This window comes from Pristis pectinata, chromosome 2, assembly GCF_009764475.1.
Source record: "Pristis pectinata isolate sPriPec2 chromosome 2, sPriPec2.1.pri, whole genome shotgun sequence".
Lineage (NCBI taxonomy): Eukaryota > Metazoa > Chordata > Chondrichthyes > Rhinopristiformes > Pristidae > Pristis > Pristis pectinata.
In genome coordinates, this window is record NC_067406.1 from 80,159,358 (window position 1) to 80,183,364 (window position 24,007).

At 39.2% G+C, this 24,007-nt stretch overlaps 1 protein-coding gene across 1 annotated transcript in view; it reads left to right on the forward strand.

Annotated features, from left to right (window-relative positions):
* The window catches only part of LOC127583983 (prominin-1-A-like), a 135,780-nt gene that overhangs the window by 21,892 nt on the left and 89,881 nt on the right, over window positions 1-24,007 (forward strand). The window contains 2 exon segments of the mRNA XM_052040461.1: window positions 7,588-7,622; window positions 8,044-8,737. Of these exon segments, the coding sequence (XP_051896421.1) occupies window positions 8,515-8,737 (223 nt within the window). The 5' untranslated portion in view covers window positions 7,588-7,622; window positions 8,044-8,514.

The window sequence follows — 24,007 nt, forward strand, 5'->3', positions numbered from 1 at the left end:
AATCTTTTATTTTTAACTCCATCCCTTTTTTAATTATTACCCGTTTCCTTTTTCACTGTCTCATAGCACTTGCTGTTTGGCTTTGCTTTCTGCCTATTTGTGTACATGTCAACTCTCCCCCAGCTCCACACATTGCCCTGCATTGTTAACTTTAACTCATATGGTGCAGGAGTTTCTTTCTAGTGAGGATATTGGTTCTAGTCGTGCTTGGGTGAAGCCCAAATATTATGCTTAGGCCCAAATTGATTATCGTATCAAAAGAATTGAAACCTTTTAACTTCACACTATTTTACCAGGCATTTCTACTTCTCTATTTTGACCAGTTTTTAGCACTGAATGTAATCTTGATATTGCTGCCATCTTGGTCATTCCAAAGGTATCTCCAGCAGTTGAGAAAATGGTTTAATGCGCAAGGCCTGTACACCTCTACTTCCTTTTGTCACTTCACCTATGATTCATCCAGTGATAAGAGGAAGGGTCTTGCATTGAACTTCCATAAGACAATGGTCTTTGACAAATTTGCACCTATTGCACCACACTGACCTTCGACACTAAAGGTTTACAATAAGACCCTGCACCACTTGCCACGTCACAGGAGTCACCTCTCAAAGAAGTTGGATATAATGACCAAATTCACTATTGTTTTTGAACTGTGTCAGCACTGCTTTGGGTCTAGATCTTCAGATACCCTTTTTGTCAGGTCAACCCAAACCCTGGGACAAAAGTAGTGGTCTACTGGGCAGTGATCCTTGCCCTCTGTATACTTCTGAGTCCTGGACTACATACAGCTGGCACCTCAAGGAAGTGGAAAAATACTGCCAACACTATCACCACAAATCTTCCAAATTCACTGGAAGGATAAGTGAACCAATGACCATATCCTCACCCAGCATACCTAGCATTGAGGCCTTGCGTTCATTTAGCTATCCTTTAGGCAAAATGTGTTATTTGTATCCCAAAGCAGATGCTCTTTTGATTTGTGTTGTGGGAAGAAATTACTACGTGGTGAGAAAAGATTCAGTGATGTGCTCAAAGTTTCTCTGGAATAAATGCAACATCTCAATTGACTCCTGGGAATCTCTAGTCTATAACCACTCAAAGTGGAGAGAAAGCATTCGGGATGATTTTGGGAAATCTCATCCATGCATTGGAAGCGCATGGAAAGAGTGCACCACCTCAAACTACCTGGCCCACTGTCCTGTCAAATACCCTTTGCCCCATCTGTGGAACAGTCTGTGGTTCCCATTGAGGTGCCCTCATCAGCAACTTTAGAAGTACACTGAAGTGACTCTTCCTTAATCCCAAAGGTCTGTGTAAGAAGAAAGGGCAATTAAACATCTCGTACCAAACTGTTGCTGCACATTAGAGATTTCAGCTGCCCTCTTCCTTTCCAGTCCTGATGAAGGGTCTCTGCCTGAAACGTTGACTGTTCATTTTCCTCCATAGATGCTGCCTAACCTGCTTAGTTCCTCCAGCATTTTGTTTGATATTTCCTAACTCTATTCGGTATTGGTTTATTGTTGTCACGTGTACCAAGATACAGTGAAAAGCTTTTGTATGCCATCCAGGCAGATCATGCCATATGCAAGTACATTGAGTTGGTAAAAAGAAAACAGAATGCAGAATACAGTTTCGTAGCTGCAGAGAAAGTGTAAGGGCCACAACAAAGTAGATTGGGAGATTCATGAATTCATCTTGAGCATATGAAAGCGGTTCAGTCAAGAGTCTGACAACAGTGGGATAGAAGTTGTCCTCTAGTCTGGTGGTACATGCTTTCAAGCTTTTGTATCTTCTGTCTAATGGAAGTAGAGAGAAGTGAGAGGGTGGGAGGTGTCCTTGATTATGTTGGCTGCTTTCCAAAGGCAGTGGAAAGTGTAGACTGAGTCTGAGGGGAGGCTGGTTTGTGTGATGGGCTGGGCTGTGTTCACGGCTCTCTGCAATTTCTTGCAGTCTTGGGCAGAGCAGTTGCCATACCAAGCTGTGATGCATCTGGATAGGATGCTTTCTATGGTGCAACTGTAAAAAAAAAATTGCTAACAGTCATCAGGAACATGCTGAATTTCTTTAGCCTTCTGATGAATTAGAGGTGTTAGTGTGCCTCCTTGGCCATAGCGTCAATGTGGCTGGCCTGGGACAAGTTGTTGGTTATATTTGCAGTCAGGACATTGAAGTTCTCAACTATCTTCATCTCTATACCATTTGATGTATACGGTGGTATGTGCTCCACTCCACTTCCTGAAGTCAATGACTAGTTCCTTTGTTTTGCTGACATTGAGGGAGAGGTTGTTGTCTTGATACCATGCCATTTCTCTCCATTTTGTGTTAAGAGAAATATAAAGGAATCTTTGAATAATTCTTAACTTGCAACAGGAAGCCAGAATCCAGTAACGTGTGTTTCAGCTTTCTTTGCTTGTGAAGGTTATAATAGCTGTGATCTTATGCCAAAGTATGTCATAGAGCACTTGGGCACATGCTGGATGATTGTTTAGTTTTAATGATCAAGTTGCACATTGCATCTGGTATTTGAGGTACAAATTCATTCCATGTTGAGATACACGGAGTGAATTTGTTCCTGAGAACCTAGATCTAGCTTATTGAGATTTCATAATGCAAGTAAAGGATAGCAGTATTAGATCTGGAAAAAGATGAAGATGTTGAGTGGTTGTAGTGAATGAGATTCTGCAGGCAGCACTGATCTGATTGTGTGTGCCATTGACCTCCAAAATCTAGCAATCTCTGCAGTAAGCATTTCACTACCCGCAGCATTTGGTTCCTGTAGAGCATCAGTTCTGAGGGGCAGTAAATTACATCAAGGTAGTTGTAATTCTCAAGACAGCAGATCAAAGAAATGCACAGTTGTTTTGTGTTCTTCAGTTGAGATTCCCCTCAGTTTTTTTAAAAAAAGAAACTTGGAATTGAGAAGTTTAATACAGTGCTGATTTTTTTTGTAAAGAAATGGGCTTCGGTGTATTTGAAGCAGTTTTATTATAGATGTCTGAATTCCATTAATGAGGAGAAACTTTTATTCATTTGTTCTATAATTCATGAGGTACATTCGATGTGCAGTATTTTTTTTAGAATAGTAGCACCACAATGATAAATCTCAATTTATTCTAACAGACCATTGTATATCAATCAATGCTTTTCAGTTGAAGGATGCTGAAAACACTAGATTTGTTGCTTGCAAATCCATGTGCATTCACCATTTTATAACAGCATTACAATCACACTAAAAGGTAAAAATATTTGAATTTCAAAGGTAGCCGTAGGAGGTTTTCATCACACTGACACCACTTATGATCACCCATGTCTATTCATTTACTACAGATATAGTGTTGCTGGAGATGGCTAATTCTTGCAATCATATTGTGTCTGCTGATGGTGCTCATGTGAGGCTTACTGTCAATGACAGTGTAATGCTTTTTTATCTGATGTACATCTTGAACAGATTTGTTCTTTTATGGGTGATACTATTTCAGTAGCATTAGTCTCCCACTGCATACAAATTTTGGCACATTGCACATCTCATTTAAGTAGTCACCTGTCTTTACATTTATCAGGAAGCATTGTTGATTTCATCATCTGGGTTGCATTGTCCTTCTACTATTGGGATTAATTCCTTTTAATCTACCATTCCTTTAAAACAAATTTGAATTTGCCTTTTATTTATGAAAACTCTTTTTCCCTTTTTGGTTTCTCATTCAGGTCATTTGTTTCCTGCTGCTCAGAGGATGGGAAAGTGAGCCATATCAAGTGCACATCACTGCATTTATTTAGAGTTCACTTTTAGAGTTCCACTCCTGTTATTACATTTTTGTCCTTTTGGTTGGGTGTAAGATGTTGTGGCTATACTCCACTGAATCATGACCAAAACAAAAATGCATTAAACCTATTCTCTTACTGCAATTCAGTGATGCTCTAATGTTGCTGATGTATGTCTGACTGCTTGTTAGTAGCACATTCTGTAATCCTTTTGTCATACTGGAATGCTAAAATTGGTCAGGGTAGCAAGGTGCTGCTGATGAATTTCTTTTTGGCTGAATGGTCAGGCAGTTCCAGAAATGGTAAAGCTGATTTGAATCATCTGTTAGCTTTACACCTGGACTTCAAACTGTTGTCGTGGAAGTCGGGAATGTATCCCTGAACTACTATATTGAGAACGAGATACTATGCTCTGGGATTAGGGGTTCGGAACAAGGGATTGAAGATTTTAAGAGCAAATCCTTTTGAATCTGTTTCTTGTGCAGATGACTATATATGGATGATTTTAAAAGCAGCCAAGGGGGAGGGGGTGGGTGGGGAGAAAGATAATTAACCAAGTTGGTGTCTTCATTCTTTAAATGAAACCATCTGTGTGAATAGATGCAGGATATTCCCTTCTTTCTGCATTTGATTCTCTCAAAAATAATATGCACAAAGTGATGGTATGGCCTTTTGATTTTTGGGTTACCTTGGTACCTATATTTAAAATGAGAGGCTGTTCATTCTGATCTTTGCTATTTGCCATATGATGTACCATTCTGTAGAAGCCCATTAAGAACTGGTGGGGATTAGCATGATGGGAGCAAAGTGCATAAGGGAAAAAGTTTCAACTGTTTGCAGATTCGACCAAGTTAACTAATCCATCTGAGTTTTTGTTTTGCACTGTTGGAGCATAATTAGTCTTTAGGAGCAGGGGGCTTCCAAAAAAGGTTTCATTGTCAGCTGCAAGAATGGAAGTGCTGTAAGTTAAATGTTTAAACTGTTTGATCCATAAGTAGTGCTTCAGAAGTGTGAAAGGATGACTCAACATAGCAAATTTACAAATAGAAGCTTGAGTGATAAGGCAAGTATGTTGTTGTGGAAATGGTGCAATGACTTTTAACCCATCTCCTGGCATCATGGTTCACAAACTGCTTGCAATGGGGAAAAAAACCTACTACTATAGGCTTAGTAAACCATAGTTTTTGTTTTGAAGCAAAAAGGTATTATTTAAGAATTGCTTGGTTCATTTGGCAAAGTTGTGAATAATAATTAATGGAATTTTACTTTGTCAGAAGATTAAATAAAGGAATATTATTTCCTGGATACAACTTTTTAGAATTCATCGTGTTAAGGTACTCAGTTGAATTTTAAGAATTTACTTGGCTTGGAAACCAAAGTATGATTTATTCTACCATATTATGTGATTTTTTTACCAACCATGATTTCCCACCCCCCCCCCCCCCTGACTAAACATGAAGAAAACACATAATTCCTTACCTCTGAAAACCAAGACCAATGCAGCTATCTTTACTTTGCATCTTTACCAGTTGTGGCATTTCCTAATGGCTTGTCCACTATACTTCAAATACCCACTTCACTCTCAATTCCTGCCTTCTAATGAATTTATTCCAATCTTCTGTTCCGCTTTGATCCAAACTATAACTGTTAATAAGAATTGTGCTCCATTCTGTCATAGCTGCCAATAGTGTCTGCTCCAGTACCCTCCTTGAATTTAGAAATATACTTGACACGACTTCTTCAAACTCCACCTTAACTCGTAGACATCCCCCAATTACAACTTTATCTCCAGTTTCCCCTTCTGCTTGTGTCCTCTGTATATTCTCACTTTCCAATGCTAAGCAGAAGTTTGAACACAATTTTCCCCCAAGGGTGTAGAAAGGAAAGTTGCAAGTGATATTATTAGTACAAGTTTGGCTTCCGTATGCATGCTGATGATGCTCAGCTCTAAGTCTTCATTATTTCCCTTGCTCCATAAGACAGCTGTTTTTGTTGAACCAATTTAATTATCAGTGTTAGCCTGGGTAATGCGCTCAGCAACTTGTATTTTTAGTAGGACTGTGGATGTAGAAAGAGCCCTATGTTTCATGCACAGTTTGTTAATTTGTCAAGGTGGTAATGGGGCATGACCATTCAGTTGGGTTTTGGGGTACACCTTGAAGGAGAGAAAGAAGAGGATGCAAGGATCAGAGTCTTCAAGATGTAATTCCAGACAAGGGCTTTTGGTGACTGAAGACATGAATGCCAACAGTGAGGCAACTTTAAAAATTTGAAGATTCCCAAAGATCCTGATGGAAGAAAACAGACATGGAGGTTTGGTGGGAATTACATAAAGGCAAGGGTTGATACATTTAGAATTGTTTATTATAGAGTCTTTGAAGGACTGAATGCATGAACTCGTGTGATTTAGGATGGCAGCAGGGTTTCAGTTGCCTCAAGTTTAGGAGTGTAGCATGAACAAGCCTGGCCAGGTGTTTGATGGAATGGTACTTTAGAAGTAAAAGGCATGTAGAAGGTTAGCAACCGTAGAAATGAATCCAGCGTTGACACCTCTGTCCTTCCCTAGCATTTAAAGTGTTGTACTCCACCATTGCTTTTTTTGCACTATATGCATTATACCACTAATTTATTAACAATTTTTTTTTTGGAGTATTCATAATTGCTTGTGGCAACCATCACCCCAGTTTACTGCACATTTTTCACTTAATTTCATTATGGTGTCGGGGTCATGGATTCCTTTGTGGCATCATACAGCCAGAGGAACATAGTTGAGAAATTCCACATTTTGATTGGTGCCTATTACATTGTTGTAAATGTGTGTTATGTGAATCTTTGTCCCTCTGTTTCCTGGATGATACACCAACAGGGTGTACAAGATTGGCCCAAGAATGCTGTTTTTGCTTTCATGAAGGGAATTGTGCTCTGAGGGAATGGAGCCATAGTCACAGCACAGAAATGGGCCCTTCAGTCCACTATGGCCATGCCGACTATCAAGTATCTATACTAATCCCATTTTCCAGCACTTAGTCCATAGCCTTCTGTACCTTGGAAATTCAAGTACTTGTTGAGATGGTAAAATATCATGAATGCCAGCTTCCATTCCCCACTCAGGCAGTGCATTTCAGATTGCAACTACCCTCTGGGTGGTAAAGGTGCTTTCCCCCACCCTAAACCTAGTTTTGGATACCTCCTGCTAGGAGTAACAGTTTCTATCTACCCTATCTATGCCCTTTTATAATTTTTATCTCTGTCAGGTTCTTGCCCTGCCTTGCCCTCCTCTGCAAGGAGAACAAACCCAGCTATCCAGTCTGTCCTCCTAATTGAAGCACTCCATCTCAGCAACCTCCTGCTGAATCTCCTTTGCACCCTGTCCAGTTCAATCACATCCTTTCTAATGTGATGTGAGCAGAACTGTACATGATTTTCCAACTGTGGCCTAACCTATGTTTTATAAAATTGTACCATAACTTTCCTGCTCTTATCTTCAGAAGCTGAGATGAGGAACACTAGTATCCCATGTGTCTTCATTGCCACCTTTTCAGAGATCCTTGGACTTGTATACAAGGCTCACCTGTTCCTCAACACTATAAGGCCCTGTTGTTCACTGTGTTTGCCTTGCCCTTTAGTCCTCCCAAAGTGCATCACATCAGTTATTAGGATTAAATTCTGTCTGCCAGTGCTCTGCCCATCTTTTCAACTGATTAATATCATCAACTTGTAGCTTGCGATTATCTTCTAGACTATCACTCTAGTAGTTGGATTTCATTACTGTGATCTGTTGCTAAACAGCCATATTGTTTATACATGATCTTTTGTCTATTTTAGGAATTTGGAGAAAGGAGAACAACCTGGCCTTACAAGTAAGAGAATGTTCCTTTTCTGAGATACATTATCGTAGTTAATTCATTAATGTTGGGAAAACTTGTTTTTCTCAAGTTGCTTGTGTAGTATTTTTAATGTGTAACCACTTTTTACACAATTATTCATTGATGAAACTAAGTTTTCCATATGTTTAACCTATGGACATTTCAAATGAAGCATAATTTACAGTAATGTTATGCAAGTATGTTCACCTGCTGCAAGAATGCCACTCTAAGTTGTAGTTAAAAAGCTTTAATATAATTTGGGCTTGTTTACAATTTGCTGAATGTAAATTAAACATTCCAGAATGTTAATTTTGTGGTTTGCAGCCAATTCATTATAAAATGTAAACTTTTGACTAATTTTTTTTTTCTTTCCTGAAATCACTTTCAGTCTAAATTGCTGTTTTATCTGTTACAGATAAGCATCCATAAAACAGTTTCTCCATGCTTGTGCCAGCTAATACTCACTAGTGGGCGGGTTGACCTCCCTTCCCTATACAGATGCAGCTTTTTACTGATCATTAGTTCGGAGAGCTAAGACGGCGGAATCTTTAACTACCTTTCCAGCTGTCACTTTCTGTTATGCCAGAGATGGTACACTAAATCAGTTTCTGAAGAAGGTTTGAATAGTAATTTGTCTGAAATTTGGAATCTGAATGCTGTCTGAAGACTGGATGAAGAATTGAGAGATTGCTGTGCTTTGTTCCTTCAATATTGATGTGGGAACAGTTTGAAATGATGCTGGCACAGAAGCAAAGAGACTGAAGTGGCTCCCCAGTCTCCTGGTTACCCTGAACTGCTCTGCATTGCTTCAAGATTGCTTTTTCTTCTGTCCCAATTTGGAAAAATACGACGCTTGCAATTTTCTCCGGATTGACAGTTTGCAGTCATGGTTATCACGGTAACGGCACTTTTATTGATGCTTTGTAGTAGCACTGGAAGTGACAGTCAGCCTTGGAGCTACACAGCTGAATCTGAAGCATTAGATTTTGGGGCTGTACCTGCTGGAAACTATGTGACTCAGGTATATTACGATCCAGGACTCGTAGGAATCCTGTTTCAGCTGGCACGTACATTTCTGCATGTCATACAACCAAATCCATTTCCTCGAGGTATGTATGATTAGCAAATTACCACATTTGTGTAGAATTGTACTCTGTTGAAATTGTTTGAACTCTTCACTAAGTTACTGGTTTTGTCAGTGCTATAATTGCCTAATTCAGATTGGGCTTTGCTTTAAACAAGAAACTTCCAAATTGCTTTAATATCTCTATATCTAACTCTCTGATTATTTGTGATCAATCTGATAATTTATTCTTACAGGTCTTGTGAATATTTGATTGCAGGTGTTGTATTTTCACCATAAATAGTTATTTGCATGGATACTGTAGTGCTAGAAATTCATGCACTGTCTGTTTTATTCTCTTTTCAGAAATATTTGTAGGCAAGAGCTTTTTTTAGCAAAAATAGCTGCAGTACTTTTAATTGTACATAAATTGATTCAGGTTTGTCATATAATTCAGGTGCTGTGTGATCACCCATATCTACACAAGTATTTTTAGTAGGTGACTGAAGTGCTGCTTCCACAACTGATTGATAAATCCAAGGATCAGGTGTGGCCAGTTGAATCACCTGATCTAATTAGTAAATCTGATAAGCTCTTCCACCATATGTTGCTTTAGTTATAATGAACATCTTGGGTGGAATCTTGAGACTGACAAATGACTCAGGGTAGAGCCTTCATCTGAGTAATAAGCTGTAGGTCCATTTTACTGTAAATGCATTATTGCCCAATTCTAATGAGATTAGTGTGCAAAATATTCTTAATGTGAACCCCCACACCCCTTCCTCCAAACAAAAGACATACTGGTTACACAGAAACGCAGTGAAGGCACATGGGGAATAATAAATTGTCAATTCTATTTGTGAATACATTTATAAAATGTTACACATAACAAGCATCTACTTACAGGAACCAAGGGAAAATCTGAATCTTCACTCTTCTGGCCTTGTATTTATGTTAATTTATTTACTGCTGCTTCACTACTGTTTTGTCTAAATAAAAATCGAGAAAATGCAGATGCTGGAAGTCTGACAAAAAAAATGCTAGAAACACTCAGCAAGTCGGGCAGCACCTTTTTAGAATGAAGTTTAAACTTGAAGGTTTCAATTATGGGTCTGCTTCACCTATCATCTTAAGTTGTTCATTTACTTGAGAGGTAAAATTTTTTAATGTACTGAATCGCATGGTTAAAGTTCCTGCTTTACACTTTGAAAGGGCTACTTAATTCCACTCCCCTCCCTCACCCCCTGCCATCTTGCCAACAAACTAGATAATTCTAATACTGATCAAGATGAGCCACTGATAATCAGGCATGTTCTGTGATGGCCTGCTGTCCATTATTCCTGTAATTTGGGGCTTTTCTTATCAGTAGATTGGGAGATGGGCAACTAGGTCAATTTGACTGTCTTCTGGTCAATTTACCATCAATCTAGCAAGAGCCTCTCCTGATTAGACTACCCAGGTTTGCATCACCTTGTAAGCTCTTCTACCAGCAACCCAGACAGAGCAGGTCTGAGTCAGCAGCACACTTGAGAGTGGCAGGATGCACTTTCCTACATTCTAGCCATCGGACCTGGACCGTTCCATCCTTACACTGGTTTGACCTGAATGTCCCTTGCTGTCTCTGTGCTCTAGAATCACTGATTTCTTGAAGCTCAAGGGTACAAATACTGAACTTGCAAGGTCAAACGCAACCTAATTTTGTGGCCTTTGATTCTATGCCATGGGACATGGATTTCTATTTACACTGGTGGTTTGAGGGAAGAGAAAGATGCAACTTGAAGATTATTATTGGAATTGGTTTATTATACCAAGGTGCAGTGGAAGAACTTGTCTTGCATACTGTTCATACAGATCAATTCATTACAGTGCATTGAAGTACTACAAAGTAAAACAATACAGAAGGCAGAGTATTAGAAATGTACGCTTGACACTAAAACATCCCTACAGTTAATATAGATTAAATTATAAGTAACAAATGTTACTGGGGAAGTAAAAATGCCAAATTGGGGGTGAATGCCTATAATTAATAATATGATTAATGTGAATAGGTGCCCACTGGTCAGTCTGGCCTGAATGGCTAGTTTCCATGCTGTATAACTCTGACTAATATTCTGCTAGCTAAGAAATTAATATATTCGTCAGCTGACTCCCACTCTTCCTCCTCTCCAGACTTTTATTCTCCAGGTATGGTTTAGTAGTGCACTAAAATTCATTAGATATCCTCATTAATTTTAAAGTTGGATTCCTTTACTTTGACACTGGTGAGTCTGTGGTAGCTCCTCACTGGCTAACAAAGCAAGTCAATGGGTAAGCTGGAAAAGCTTGGCCGATCAAATGTGGGCTGACTTCCCCTTGGAAGATTGTGCTGGAGGCTTGCTGGTAGTGATATTGTGCCCCCAGTGATGTGTGAATGGTTGGTTTGGGTGATTGCTGGTCATCAGAAGATCTGGGGTGTTGATGTTCTACATCTGGTAGCTGGCAAATGGTTTTCTCCACTTTCAACTTGTGCTTCTTCCTGGAAAGTTGCAATGGGAAATGGTCTGAAGGTGCTATGGCACTTTAATCCATGATCCAATGGTGTAATGCAGAGGAGAGTTCTGCCTAATGGCAGTTTCACCTAAAGTTCTGAATTTTAAGCAGTAAAGAATAATGAAAACTTGTACATTTTCTTGAAGCTGGCATAGTTTTTGTAACAGGACAAATATTAAATCCTCTAATACATTTTAGATCTGGCAAGTAGACAGGAATTATATGGATTTAATGTACACTTGACAGGAAATGGGGGGGAAAAAACATCTTTTGGGAGCTCTGGTTAACATTTGTTTGACATACTTTATCTGTAAGGTGAACTGATTTTGTGCTTAAGTGTTCTGTGGGAAGGGGTTCTACTCTTTTTCTTTCAGCTACAAAACTTCAGAATATTCTGCCCCCACTACCAGTTTGAGGAGCAGTAATTCCATTGCTTTAAAATCCCAAATGTAGTTGATAGCAGATTAATTATAGCTTGTTATGCTATGAACAGAACCTGTTCCATTATGTAACAAAAAACAATGCTGGAAGAACTCAGTGGGTCAAGCAGCATCTGTGGAGGTGAAAGGTGTATGCCGATGTATTGTGTCAAGAACCTGCATCAGGGCTGAGAAGGAAGAGGAAAGTGTTCCTGTATATAGCAGTACAAGGGAGGGATGGAACAGAGACTGTTCGTTGATGAGTGGAAACAGATGGGTGGGAAGAAAGGTGTGTAGGGGGCAGAGATTCACCTGCACCTCTTCCAACCTGATCATCTGCATTCAGTGCTTATGATGTGGCCTTCTCTACATTGGTGAAACCAAGCATAGACTAGGAGACCGTTTTTTGTGGAGTACCTGTGTTCTATCTGCAACAACCATCTCGAGCTGGTTGTATGTCGTTTTAACTCTATTTCCCACTTCTGCACTGTCTGTCCTCTGCTTTTTCCATTGCTATGGAAGCCAAACACAAACTGGAAGAACAGCATGTCACATTCTGCTTGGGTACCTTATAGCCCAATGGTATAAACATTAAATTTTCCAACTTTAGGTAACTGGCACACCCAATTATTCTCCCCTCTCAAATTCTCACCTCCTTACCTAGTTTTCTTCTCCCTTTGTTCACCTTCCCCATCCCCTCCCCCACCTGCTTCCATTCACCCATCATCCCCCTCCTCATTTCATTTCCACCTATCACCTACCAGCCTTTGTCCCGCTCCTCCCTTCTACTGCTCTATATTGGTGACCTTTCCTCTTGCCTCCTCAGTCCTGATGCAGCATCTCAACCCAGAATGCCAACATACACCTTTTGCCTCCACAGACGCCGCTTGACTCCTGTATTCATCTAGCATTCTGTTTTCTGATCCAGATTTCAGCATCTGCAGTCTCTTTTGTCTTATTATGTATCCAATTTGTGTATTAAAGTTATAAATAAAAGGTAATATTTTTGACAGGGTTTTAACTTTGAGAGTAGGCTGGTAGAACAGGTTGTTGATCCTGCTTAAAGTAGTTCCTTTGTATATGGCATGGAGTTCAAAAGTAGAAATCTCATCCGAAGCCCTTACAAAATATCCCATTGAATATATCTTTAGGTTCAAAATCTGTTCAACTTGCATACAAAGCAAGTATGTCAATCAACTGTTAACAGTCAGTGGTATATTCACTTCTGAGTGTTATACTTCAGGAAGGATGCCCATACCTCAGTGAGGACTGAGGAAAAACTTTTGGGATGTAGGGACAGGTGAAAGCCACTCCTGGAAAGCCTGGCTTTAAATTTCAGTGTGCCTAACTTCTAGAATCTCCAACCAGCAGAAGTAGTTTCTTTCCACCCTGTCACTTTCTAGCAATATTTGGAAAACATCAATCAAATTGTCTATTACTCTTTTTAAAACAAAATTCAGGAAATGCAGCCTTGGATTGTGCAGTATTTCCTCATAATTTAAGCTGGTGTTGCTGTTAAATTTATGTTCTGCTTCCTTCAAAGCCAATTATATATCCTACCTAAAGAACAATTGCCCAGAACTGCATTGTTCCAGCCCAGTTAGGGCTTTGTCAACATACCTGGGATGGGAGCTCCAATCTGGAGAAACTGGGACCCTTCTTAAATTTAAGCCTTACCCTTCAGTGTGCCATTTTCGTCTCCTGATGAGCTCTCTGCAAAGATGGGTATCCAAGATATGTTCCAAGGATAAATGGGGCTTACCATGGAAAATCCTAGAAATTTATCCTTGTGGGCAACTACTGAAAATCACACTCTTAACATTTTTGTTTGCTTTGTTTGGGCCATTCCTTAATTTTGCTCTTTGCTTTTTAGGTGAGTGTGCAAGTAAGATATTAAATGTTATTTGGAGACAGTGAACAGTTATATAATTTCCTTGTAGCTGTTGTCTGATTGTGTAGTCCTGCAAAAAAAGATAAACACTATCTTGAGTTTTTCTCTGGTACTGATGGGTAAATATTGCATGTATCACATTGTTTGGCTGCAAGGTACTTCACTTTGATATCAGAACAACCTACATATTTAAAATTTCCTTGTTATACAAATGGAGGGCAATGATCCCAAATGTGGTCATTCTGGAAATTGAACTTTGTGCTGTTGATATTTGGAGTTGTGCCATAGTCCGAGACAGACAGCGTGGAAATAGTCTCTGCTCCCCCACGTCCATGCTGACCATCAAGAACCCATTTACACTGATCCTCGGCTAACCCTTTTTATTCTCTCCACATTCCCGCCAGTTTCCCCGGATTCTGCCACTCATCTATACGCTGGCAATTTCCAGTGGCCAATTAACCCATTAACCTGCATGTCTTTGGGATGTGTCTTGTTATGCATTGACACAAAACTCCTACGGATGTTTGCTTTCTATAATGTAATCTGAAGAAATGACTTTGCAAGCATTGCTTGATATTAATAGGTGGATTAATCATAGCTCTGTGACAGTAAGAGTATGCCCAGTTTGTTTGTAAAACATTTGCATGCAATCAGAAATGTAATGTAATTGACACCATCTTATGAATTTTGAGAAGGGGACATGTGGGATGATGGCTTCAAAATGTTCTTCAGATGAATAGTAAGTCATGAATTGGAATAATGCATCTGAAAAGAACAATAAAATCTTTAAAAGCTGAGGTGATTACCCTGTCCATCCTCAACCTGTCAGTAACAAGCTTCTGTAACTTGGATTTCCTTTAAATTGGAGAGGCTTGCCTTAAGGGACAAGGAAATTATTTGTGCATCCTTTTGCAAGGAAATTGAAAGATGTAGAAGATCCTTCATAATTTGATGGCCTCCAGCTATTTTCATTCATCCCTACCCAACTTTGCACAGTTGAAATATTTAGAACATGTTTTACAAAAAGTCAAATTGAGAACACTATCTCCCTCCCACCTTCTCTCCCTGATTCATTCCTAGAGCATCATGGCCACATGGGCTCTTGCAGATATTGACTTGCATTACAGATGGTTATAAAATATTTGAATATACAACATAATTTTTTTTCCCATCACTAGCTTCGGAGATAAGTTTAATCATTGTCTAGGCCATAGATCAATGCAAGTTGGGCCTTGGGGCAGCCATTGTGGATACATTGTTTTCTCATCTAGTCCAGTGTTGAGTTTTTTTTCACAATTTCCACCCGAGAAGCTTGTAATTTGTGTTTTCTAATTTGTTTTTAAATATCGATTTGGTAAACTAGTTAGTGTTGTCAAATACCTCATCCATCTATTTATTTAAAATCTTGTAATAAGGGATCTCCTACCCAACAAGTGTGATTGGGATATTGCTGAGTTTGCACCATATGTGGTTGTCTCATTAACAGGAGTACTTCAACACCTGTTTGGATGTGAGCTCAGCTGAGACCAGATGGTGAAGAATTAATACTTTTTATGTTGCTGGTTGCTGGGAGTAGCTTATTTATAGCATTTTCTGTCTGTTGCTGTGGAGACCAGGTGTTAGCTTCAGTAAGCTGATAATCGCGGATTCATTTGTTAGTGTGATGTGTGCAGCAAATCTTGAGCTTTATTTCCTGCATCTCACAGCTGAGTCCAATGTTCCAATAGATTAAACAGAGCCATGTATGTACAAAAGTGAAAAATGAAGCAAGACCATTACAGTTGCCTGTCTCCAAAGGCTGAAAATATTGAGCTGTGGAATTGAAGCCTGCATTTATTACAATTCACTAACACTGACAAGAGGGACTTGCATATTCTGTAGTACCTTTTCACCTGTGGTATGTGGAAAGGTATGAGACGCAAGTGCTTCATGAGCATATACCAAACTGATGCTGCATCTGTTTTTGGAGGGAGATTGCAAATATGGTTAATTGGTAGATTGGTCTTGAACTTTTATTTTGCTTTGAAGAGATTTTGGGAGATATTTTGAAAGGGTAAATAATAGCAGTGCTGCAGGAATGGCTGAGATGGGTATCGGCAGTATAAATGCCTATGTTAAAATATTGCAGCATACTGTACTTGTAGGGTAGGGCTGTCATAATACCCTTTTTCTTTTCCCATTGCCCTTATTTTTTTTGCCTTTCAAATATTTATCCAATTTCATTTCTAAAGGTTACTGTCAAATCTGCTTCCATCATCCCTTCAGTGCATTCCAGGTCATCATAATTCATTGTTTTTATCTCAACAAACATTTCCTGGTGTTGACTTCATGTGCATACAACATACTGCTGTCCTCTATTTAGAAATTTGTCTTTTCTGTTTCTGCATACCCTTTTTAAAGATGTATCATCTGCATTTTCCTTCTCCCCAAAATGTGCTGCTTCACAATTCTGTGCATTAATTTTCATTAACTCTATGGCTGTCAATTCCACCAATCTGCCATCTTCGCTTTTAAATCTGTACTATCGTCTGCATACATCAGAAAAGGAGAATGAAGAATGGGTGAAAGGTTTTTTTTGAGAGGGCTATCAAATGTAGGGATGGAAAGAAAAGTAAATGCTGAAGGCATGTATTAGCTAAATCGGTGGCAACAATGGAAATGTGCAGAAGTTGCCCCTTGTTGTGGAGGCGTGGCCTGATCAATCGTGGAATAGTTAGTGAGATCGTGTACCATCAGAGAGCATGCCATCTTTGTGCATTGTTGAAGGAAGGAGGAATGTGAAGAGAAATTTGGAAGAAATGAGCAGGAATATGATCTTCCATTCCTACATTTCAGGATGGAGGTTGGGATAGTGACTGAGAGCGGAAGAGGGATTTGAGGCTTTTTTTTATATAAAAAAACGTATAATGGGATTTTGACAGAGGAAACATTGCTAACATCAGTATGGTGGCCAGGCAGATGAGTTGTGTGTTCAAGATTCATTTTTGGAAAGGGTTAAGAATGTGAATTTCTTGAACAACATGACCATAAGATATGCTGGGGAGAGGAGCAAAATGTGAGGGTTCTATGTCAGACATTTTGAGGGTAAGTGTATTAGCCCCTGCATGGCTGAAGTTGATTTTGAAACTGCACTCTGGGCTTCTGTTTTGGAGTGCAGTTTCTACTAAGTGTAAAGAACAGGAATTTGGTAAACAAGGGAATTCATGAAAATGGGGGGTGCAGCATGACTTTTTAATCACATTTTTCTAATTTGTAGGTTAACTGTGAAACTGGTTTTTAAAATGGTAGAGGTAGTTCGACCAGATTATTGACTTGCTAATAAAGGGAATGGTGAATAAATAAATGAAAGCTGCTTAGATAGTGGATGGGCAACTGAGCCTTGTGGTCTGTACTTCCAGCATCACATAGATACTTGAAAACCTGTCCTGGGAGACCACAAGTGAAGAAACAGATCAAGATTTTGGGATTGCAGAACATCTGGAGTCAGACATGGGGAGCCTGAAAGTGTCCTGGATCATGTGTACCTGAAGCTGGTCACCTTGTAGTTGGAAAGTTTATGATTAGCAAGTGGGTGACCATTTGAAAGAACAACAGTTGTCAAAGTGTGCCATCTGCACACTAGTTCTTAACAAGCATACAAATGTAGTGATCATGGAGTCCACTAGTTTGCTGATAGGCATTTCTGCAACCAATAGTACATTGCTGCCCTGGTGCAAGTGGTTCAAAGATAAAAGGGTGTCATTAAGTGGGTGCTGAGTATTCTGTGGGGAGGGGGCTGGGGGAGAAGGGGTGAGTGGAAAATTGTGGTATGTACATGCTGGAAGTAGTGACATGGGGAGGGCAGAAATAGAGCTCTGTTTGTACAGTCAGACTTTCAGGAGCTAGGAAGGAAGTTTAAAAAGAAGGATCTCGCAAAGATAAACTATGGATGACGTGGTCGCTCATGCTGGCAGGAAAACAAATGGAAGGGTAACATTTTGTGTGGTGTGGGAGGGAGTGCTTCAGATATTTAGAGCATTGAGGGAAGTTCTGCGGAAGGAGTGATCTATTCAAGATGTATGGGTTGCACCTCAATTGGGCAGCAACCAGTGTTCTAGCAAGAAGTTGTGTTGGGGAGGTTTTGAACTGAATTGGTAGGTAAATACACATGAGCATTCCATGGTAGAAAAGAGAAATGAAGTGCATCAAGGAATTAGAGTATTGGATGGAAAGAGTCAAGGCAGAATAGTATTGGATTGGCAGTAAACTAAGAAATAAAAATACAAAACATTGATTCTGGAATGAATGCAAGTAGATACCAACTTTATTCACCAGTTTTTGTTTGAGCTCCAAGTATGGAAAGTTGTGAGTTTGTAGTTGTAATGACAGAAATTTGACTCAAAGGACAGGATTGGGTATTTTTTTTCTAGGATACCAGAAGTTCAAAAAAAGGGAGAATGGTGAAAGTGCTGGTGAGAGGATGTCCTTGGGAAGGGAAGTTAGAATCAATTTGATAGCTGAGAAGCAAAGAGGAAGCTGCTGTGCCACTGGCTGTAGTCTGGAGGCCAACAAATAATGAACAATTTGTGGAAAAGCAAATCTGCAGAGAATTACAGAAATGTGCAAGAGTGGTGTCAGAGGTTGATTTCAATTTACCCCCCTCTTCTCTCTCCACCCTCCCCCCCCCAAACATCCCAAATAGAGTAAATGGCAAAGGAGGAAAGGATGTTTTCAAGTGTGTTCAAGAGAATTTGCTTTATTTGGTATGTTTCCAACCCATGGAAAGAGGAGGCATTGTTGGGTCAGTTGCTGAGGAATGAAGTTGGGCAAGTGAGCCACACAGCAATGGGAGAACATGTGCAGGAGGGAGCAGTGATGATCAGATTTAGTTTAATAATTATAGAATTGTGCATTACAACATGGAAGGAGTATAGTTGACCCATTAAGTCTGTGCAACTCTTTGCAAAAAGCAATCCAGCTGGTCCTACTCCCCAGCTCTCAATACTCAATCTGTAATATTTTTCCTTTCGAGAACATTGAAATTCAATGCTCCTCTACTAATCCCCTGGCTGTGTCTTCCAGATGTGAACCACTTGCTGCTTTTATTTTAAAGCAGAAGATATTTTCACTCTGGTCACTTTCAATTTATCAATTGCCTCCATTTGGTGTCTTCTGCTTCTGTTGCCATTGGCACAAAGGCCAAGTTTATATCTACCAACCTTGCCAGACTCTATAGGATTTTAAATATCTCCTTTCAATCTCCTCTGTTCCAAGAATATCCTCAGCTTCTCTAGTTTATTTGAATAACTAATTTACTCCCTGAAATCACTGTAGTAACTTTCTTGTAACCTCTCAGATCTTCACATCTTTTCTCAAGTCTGTCGCCCAGAACTGGAAACAATGTAGTATCTGAAAGATGCATCATTACCCCCTTGTTCCTGTACTCTGACTCTACTTATGAAGCCCATGATCCTATATTTTTTATGAAGCTTTTTTCAATCTGCCCTGCTACTCCACTTAACAATTCATGCACATTTGATCCCAAATCTCAGCTTTTCGTTCATATTGTCACCTTGTCCTTGCAGCTGAAATATAACACCATTTTTCTGGATTAAATTTCATCTGTTGCACGTTTGCCCATTCTGTTGGTCTGTCTGTAGTCCTCTCACCTACTTGGTGCCATACTAGCAGATCTTCTGGAGTATCAGAGGTTAGTTTATTACTACTTAGACATACTAAGTTTAAAGGGAGTGCAGCCAATAGAATTGGGTGAAGTTGAAAGGAGTGCTGGGAGCTGGGGCACTTGCAAGCAAAAATTGCAAATGTTACTTGATGAGTCAGGTACAGAACAATTGGTAAAGCTTCTAAATTGAAGGAAGCCTAACTTCTATAGTAGGAGAAAGGACCTGGTTAGGATTAAGTGGAGTCAAGATTGATAGATAAAACTGTAGTGGAACAATGGATGAACTTTAAAGAGCAGGTGTTATGGGTGCAGATGGGGTAGATTTCCACAAGGGCGAAGGTATGGGAACCAAAGCCAGAGTTACTTGGATGCTAGATGATGAAAGAAGAAAAGGAAAGTGTATGATGCATGTCAAATGAACAACTTCAGTAAGAGCCAGGATGAACGTAATGAGCCGAGAGGGGAAGTGAAAAGGAAAACGAGACGAGCAAGAGAATATGAAGAGTGAATAACTGTTAAAGTGAAAGGGAATTTACGTAAGTCTATTGGTGTACAAATAGGATGGTTGTAAGAGGAGTGGTGCAACTGATTGGGGATGAAGAAAGTGAACTATGAAGAGGTATTTCTAATTGAGTATTTCTTCTGTATCGGTCTTCACCATGAAAGAGAATGCAACCAATATGTCAGCAGTAGAGGGGAATATAAGATAATGGATGTGTTGAAAATTGCAGCAGAGGCTCTTCTAGAAAGAGTCACCATGCACAAAGTAAGTCAAGTCTGGATGGGATTTGTCTTGGGTTGCTCAGAAAGATGTGTGGAGATTGCTGAAAGGCCTGCTATAATCTTACATTTCTCTGTTCATTGGAGGTCCCGTGGACTGTAAAATGACAAATGTAAAGTGCAGTATACTCTTGTTCAAAATGCAAATTCTTTGTGGATTTTCAGAAACTGCTTTGCTCACACAAAGCACTGGGTCCTAGAATTGAGCTCCATGGAACTAGAGTCTCTACAGGCATGGATAAGATCTGGGTTAAAAGCCGAGATTAGTGGTAAATGGTTGTTTTCAGAATGGAGTATGATGGACATTGGTGTTGCCTTGAGGGCTAGTGCTGGGACTGCTGGCTTAGTTTAACATTAAATTTAATGGCAGATATGGATGTTTAGGACAAAATTTCCAAATTTTGTGGATGTAACAAAGCATAAAAAGTAAGTGCTGAAGTAGAATAATAATAGACTTCACAAAGATGCAACTAGGCTGCATAAGAAGGTGAGCATCTTGAAATTTAAATTTGATGCAAAGAAGTGTGAAATTGGGCATGTTGACAAAAAGGATAAGGGAAGTAGATGTATACCAATTTGCTTGAACAGTGGAGATGGGGCATTTCTGTTTGATCCTCAAATCATTATTAAAGTATACAGAATGTGGAAGTTTTAGAAGGGATGCAGAGAAGATTTACCAGAATGGTCCCAAGAATGAGCGATTTTAGCCACTAGGTTAGACAGATGGCCATGCTTGAAACAATGACATTTGAGAGCACGTATGGTAAGGATGCACAGGATCATGATTTGCTTTGGATATGCTAATTAGAAAGAAGCTGATCCTATGGGGAAGTTCAAGGAGCAGGGATGCAGATTTAAAACTTTGGACAAAGGGTGTTGTGAAGGAAAGCACATTATTCAGAGTAGTTAACATCTTGAAATCACTGTATGGATGACTGGTAGAAACTGAAATGTGCCTAAACAAAGGAATTGAATAACACAAGTGAAAAATGTAGAGTTGTGGGAAAAGAGCAGTGGGATGGAGCAGATTGAAGACCCAGCATAGACTTGATGGGCTGAATGACCTCCTTTTATGCTGTTATATTTCTAACATTCTGCTCGGATAATTATCGACTTATGTTTACCATAATTATGGTAAACATATTTTTATAATTTGAAGTGTGAATGGAAATGTTTAAAGTAGTTGCATATGGAGCAAAAGAGCCTTGGGTTGTGCCTATGCTGTAGTTCTGGATGATGGTGTATGAATGACATGGTCTGTTTGCCAGATCTGATAGCTGACCTCGGGTATTTGAACTTTGGGTTTGAAGTTTTTGCCCTGTATAGGAGTTGCAATGTTGAGTTTTCAGCATTAAAGTTGTAACCAAGCACAAAGCTGCCCACTCAATGGTTTCCCCAGGGCTTCAACAATTTAAACAATAAAACTCCTCTAACTGTTAAAAATAGTTGAAAGCACTTGTGGTTTCAAAGCTGATCAATCAGTTTGTTGAAAATCCTCCAAAGTATAACACTTCTTGCTGGGAAAAGTGGCTCTGCATGAGTGAATTTCTTTTTTCCTCAATTGAAATTTGGTGTAATTAAGCTGCAACCTTTTTGAAAAGCTCTAACAAGCATAACAAATGCTCTCTGATGGAATAATTTGCAACTATGCTACAATAAAGGTAATAATTAAAAACAGAAAGTGGGCCTGTAACCAAGTTTTAAATCTGGGGAATATTACAATGCAAATTCACATTTAAAGCACCTTTTACAGGTCAGTAGCCTCTGGATTTTGCATTGGATCTATAAATTTTTTTCTGAAGAAAATGCAGAAATTGCTTGGGGATTAAATCTTCCACCTCAAATGTTTTCCTCAAATCATTGATATGTACTGACAAGCTTGAATATGGATGCATTAACAAGCCAAATCATTGATAGAAATGTTGATAAGTCAGCCTGATTTTAGTAAGTGGGTGTTTTTGTAGCAATGTTTACACACTACCAGTATGGGTTCCTGGCTGACTCTGCATCTTAAGCTTTATGAGCAGTTAGCCTTTTATAATCCATTTTACTAAAGCTGTAATTAAAATTATATTTTGATTCTTGCACAGCTAAAGAGAGCCTGGTATATCCCTGTTCTGTTGCATTGCATTTCCAGAATAGTGAGTGTTCCTTATTGTAGATAATGTATATCTGACCCATATTGGATTTTACGTCTCCTTAAAATGCTTGGAAATAAAGAGAAAACAGTGATGTGAGTTGGCCAAGGCAGTTGGAATTAAATTACAGCAAGACGTTCTTTTGTTCCTGTCTTTTGAATTTGAGATATTAGCTTAGTGACTTGGAATTGCTTTATCTGCGTGCTGGCAAATTTAGTACGTGTTATTTGGAACGTGTTATTTGGAAACTATTTGGGGAATTGAAGTTGCTATCTCAGTTCCCCAACCTCATTAATGTGTCATCTTAATGTTCTGGTCTTTTGAACAGAAGTGCTGACAGTTGAAAGCTGCAAACAATACACAACTGGCAGAATTCTCTATTTATGCTCGAGGGTTACTAAATCTGGGTTGTTCTCCAGAATATGTAAAATTAACATTCAGACAATTGATCGTTTTTCATGCTGATAAAATTTATTTTTTGCCTGTCACTATATCTGAGCCACCAGTTAAAAGCTAACATGCCCTTTGATTTATGAGCAATGGAGTCCTTGAAATGGGTTATTCACTTTTGCTTTCTACCTCCTTTTCTCCCTTTTCTTTGCTCTTTGACAATGCTCTTTAAGCTAAAATCTTTCTCACTTGCTCTTAATCCAATGTTTTTTTCATTTTACTGAATTGGGTTATCATGCAGTCATGGGAATTGGGTTATCATGCAATTCTAAGAATTCTGCTCTTGCTATAGCTACCAATATAATCAACAACTTAAGGTGAGTTTCAATCTTGTGCACATCTTGCACACAGGGTTGTTCCATGACATTCAATCAAGGGAAAATTCATGCCTAGAATCCCTGTAAGCTCAAATGTAAGAGTAAAGAACATTTTTCATGCAACTTATGGGTCACCAAGTGGAAGGAGCATGTAATGATTTTGACCTGAGTGCTGGGTAAACTTGGAGCAAAGCATTTAAAATGGCACATGGGTTGAGTTGTCTTAAACCAATGCTCTCCTCATGTCCTTGCTCAACTGGATGCAGAAGGTTGATCTCATCCTCTCTGCACCCTTGAGTTAATTGGCAAGATCTTCACAGCAACTTGCAGAGTGCTTAAAGCCCTGACTTCAATGCCCTGACAGGCTTTGATAGAAGACACAGCTGGGATGTTGTTGTATCTTCTGCCAAGGCCTGTAAATTTTTTTTAACCATCTATGACATTTGGAGGTATTAAAGTGGAAGTAATTATCTTAAATTTTTAAAATTGCGTGTGATTTTAAAAAGGTGCAGTGATGCTTATTAACGATAAACTGTAGCAAAATGACTTGCTTTGCCCTGTGCTCTCTCTGCCCATTTATAATGTTGATAAGTCCTATCAAGACTGAGCCCCACTATTGGATTCTACATGGAAGTAAGTGGTAAAGCACTACCTATCAAGAAGAAATTTCTTCTTGATTCCCGTCCTGAATGGTCAAACTCCTTATGACTTTGACTTCTGGTTGTAAACTGCTTAACCAGGGTAAGAATTTAACTATGTGCAACAACTTTGTATATTTCGACGAGATCATCTCTCATTCTCTGAACTCTGGAGAGTGTAGGTTTAATCTCTCTCCAAAGATCAATTCCAATTTATCCCAGGGATCAATCAGGTGAACCTTTGCTCTACAAATCTTTTTCCTTGACAACAAAACACTGTGGTACAACGGAATCTGGGAGGTCTTAGTACAGGAAACACAAAGTTAGCATGCAGGTAGAGCAAATAATTAGAATGGCTAGTGGAATGTTGGTCTTTTATTGCAAATACGGAGTAAAAGAAAGTAGATCAACTTGTGATGGTGAGACCACACCTGGAGTGCTACATGCAATTTTTGTCAATTATACTTCTATCCATCAGTCATCTCAGCTAGT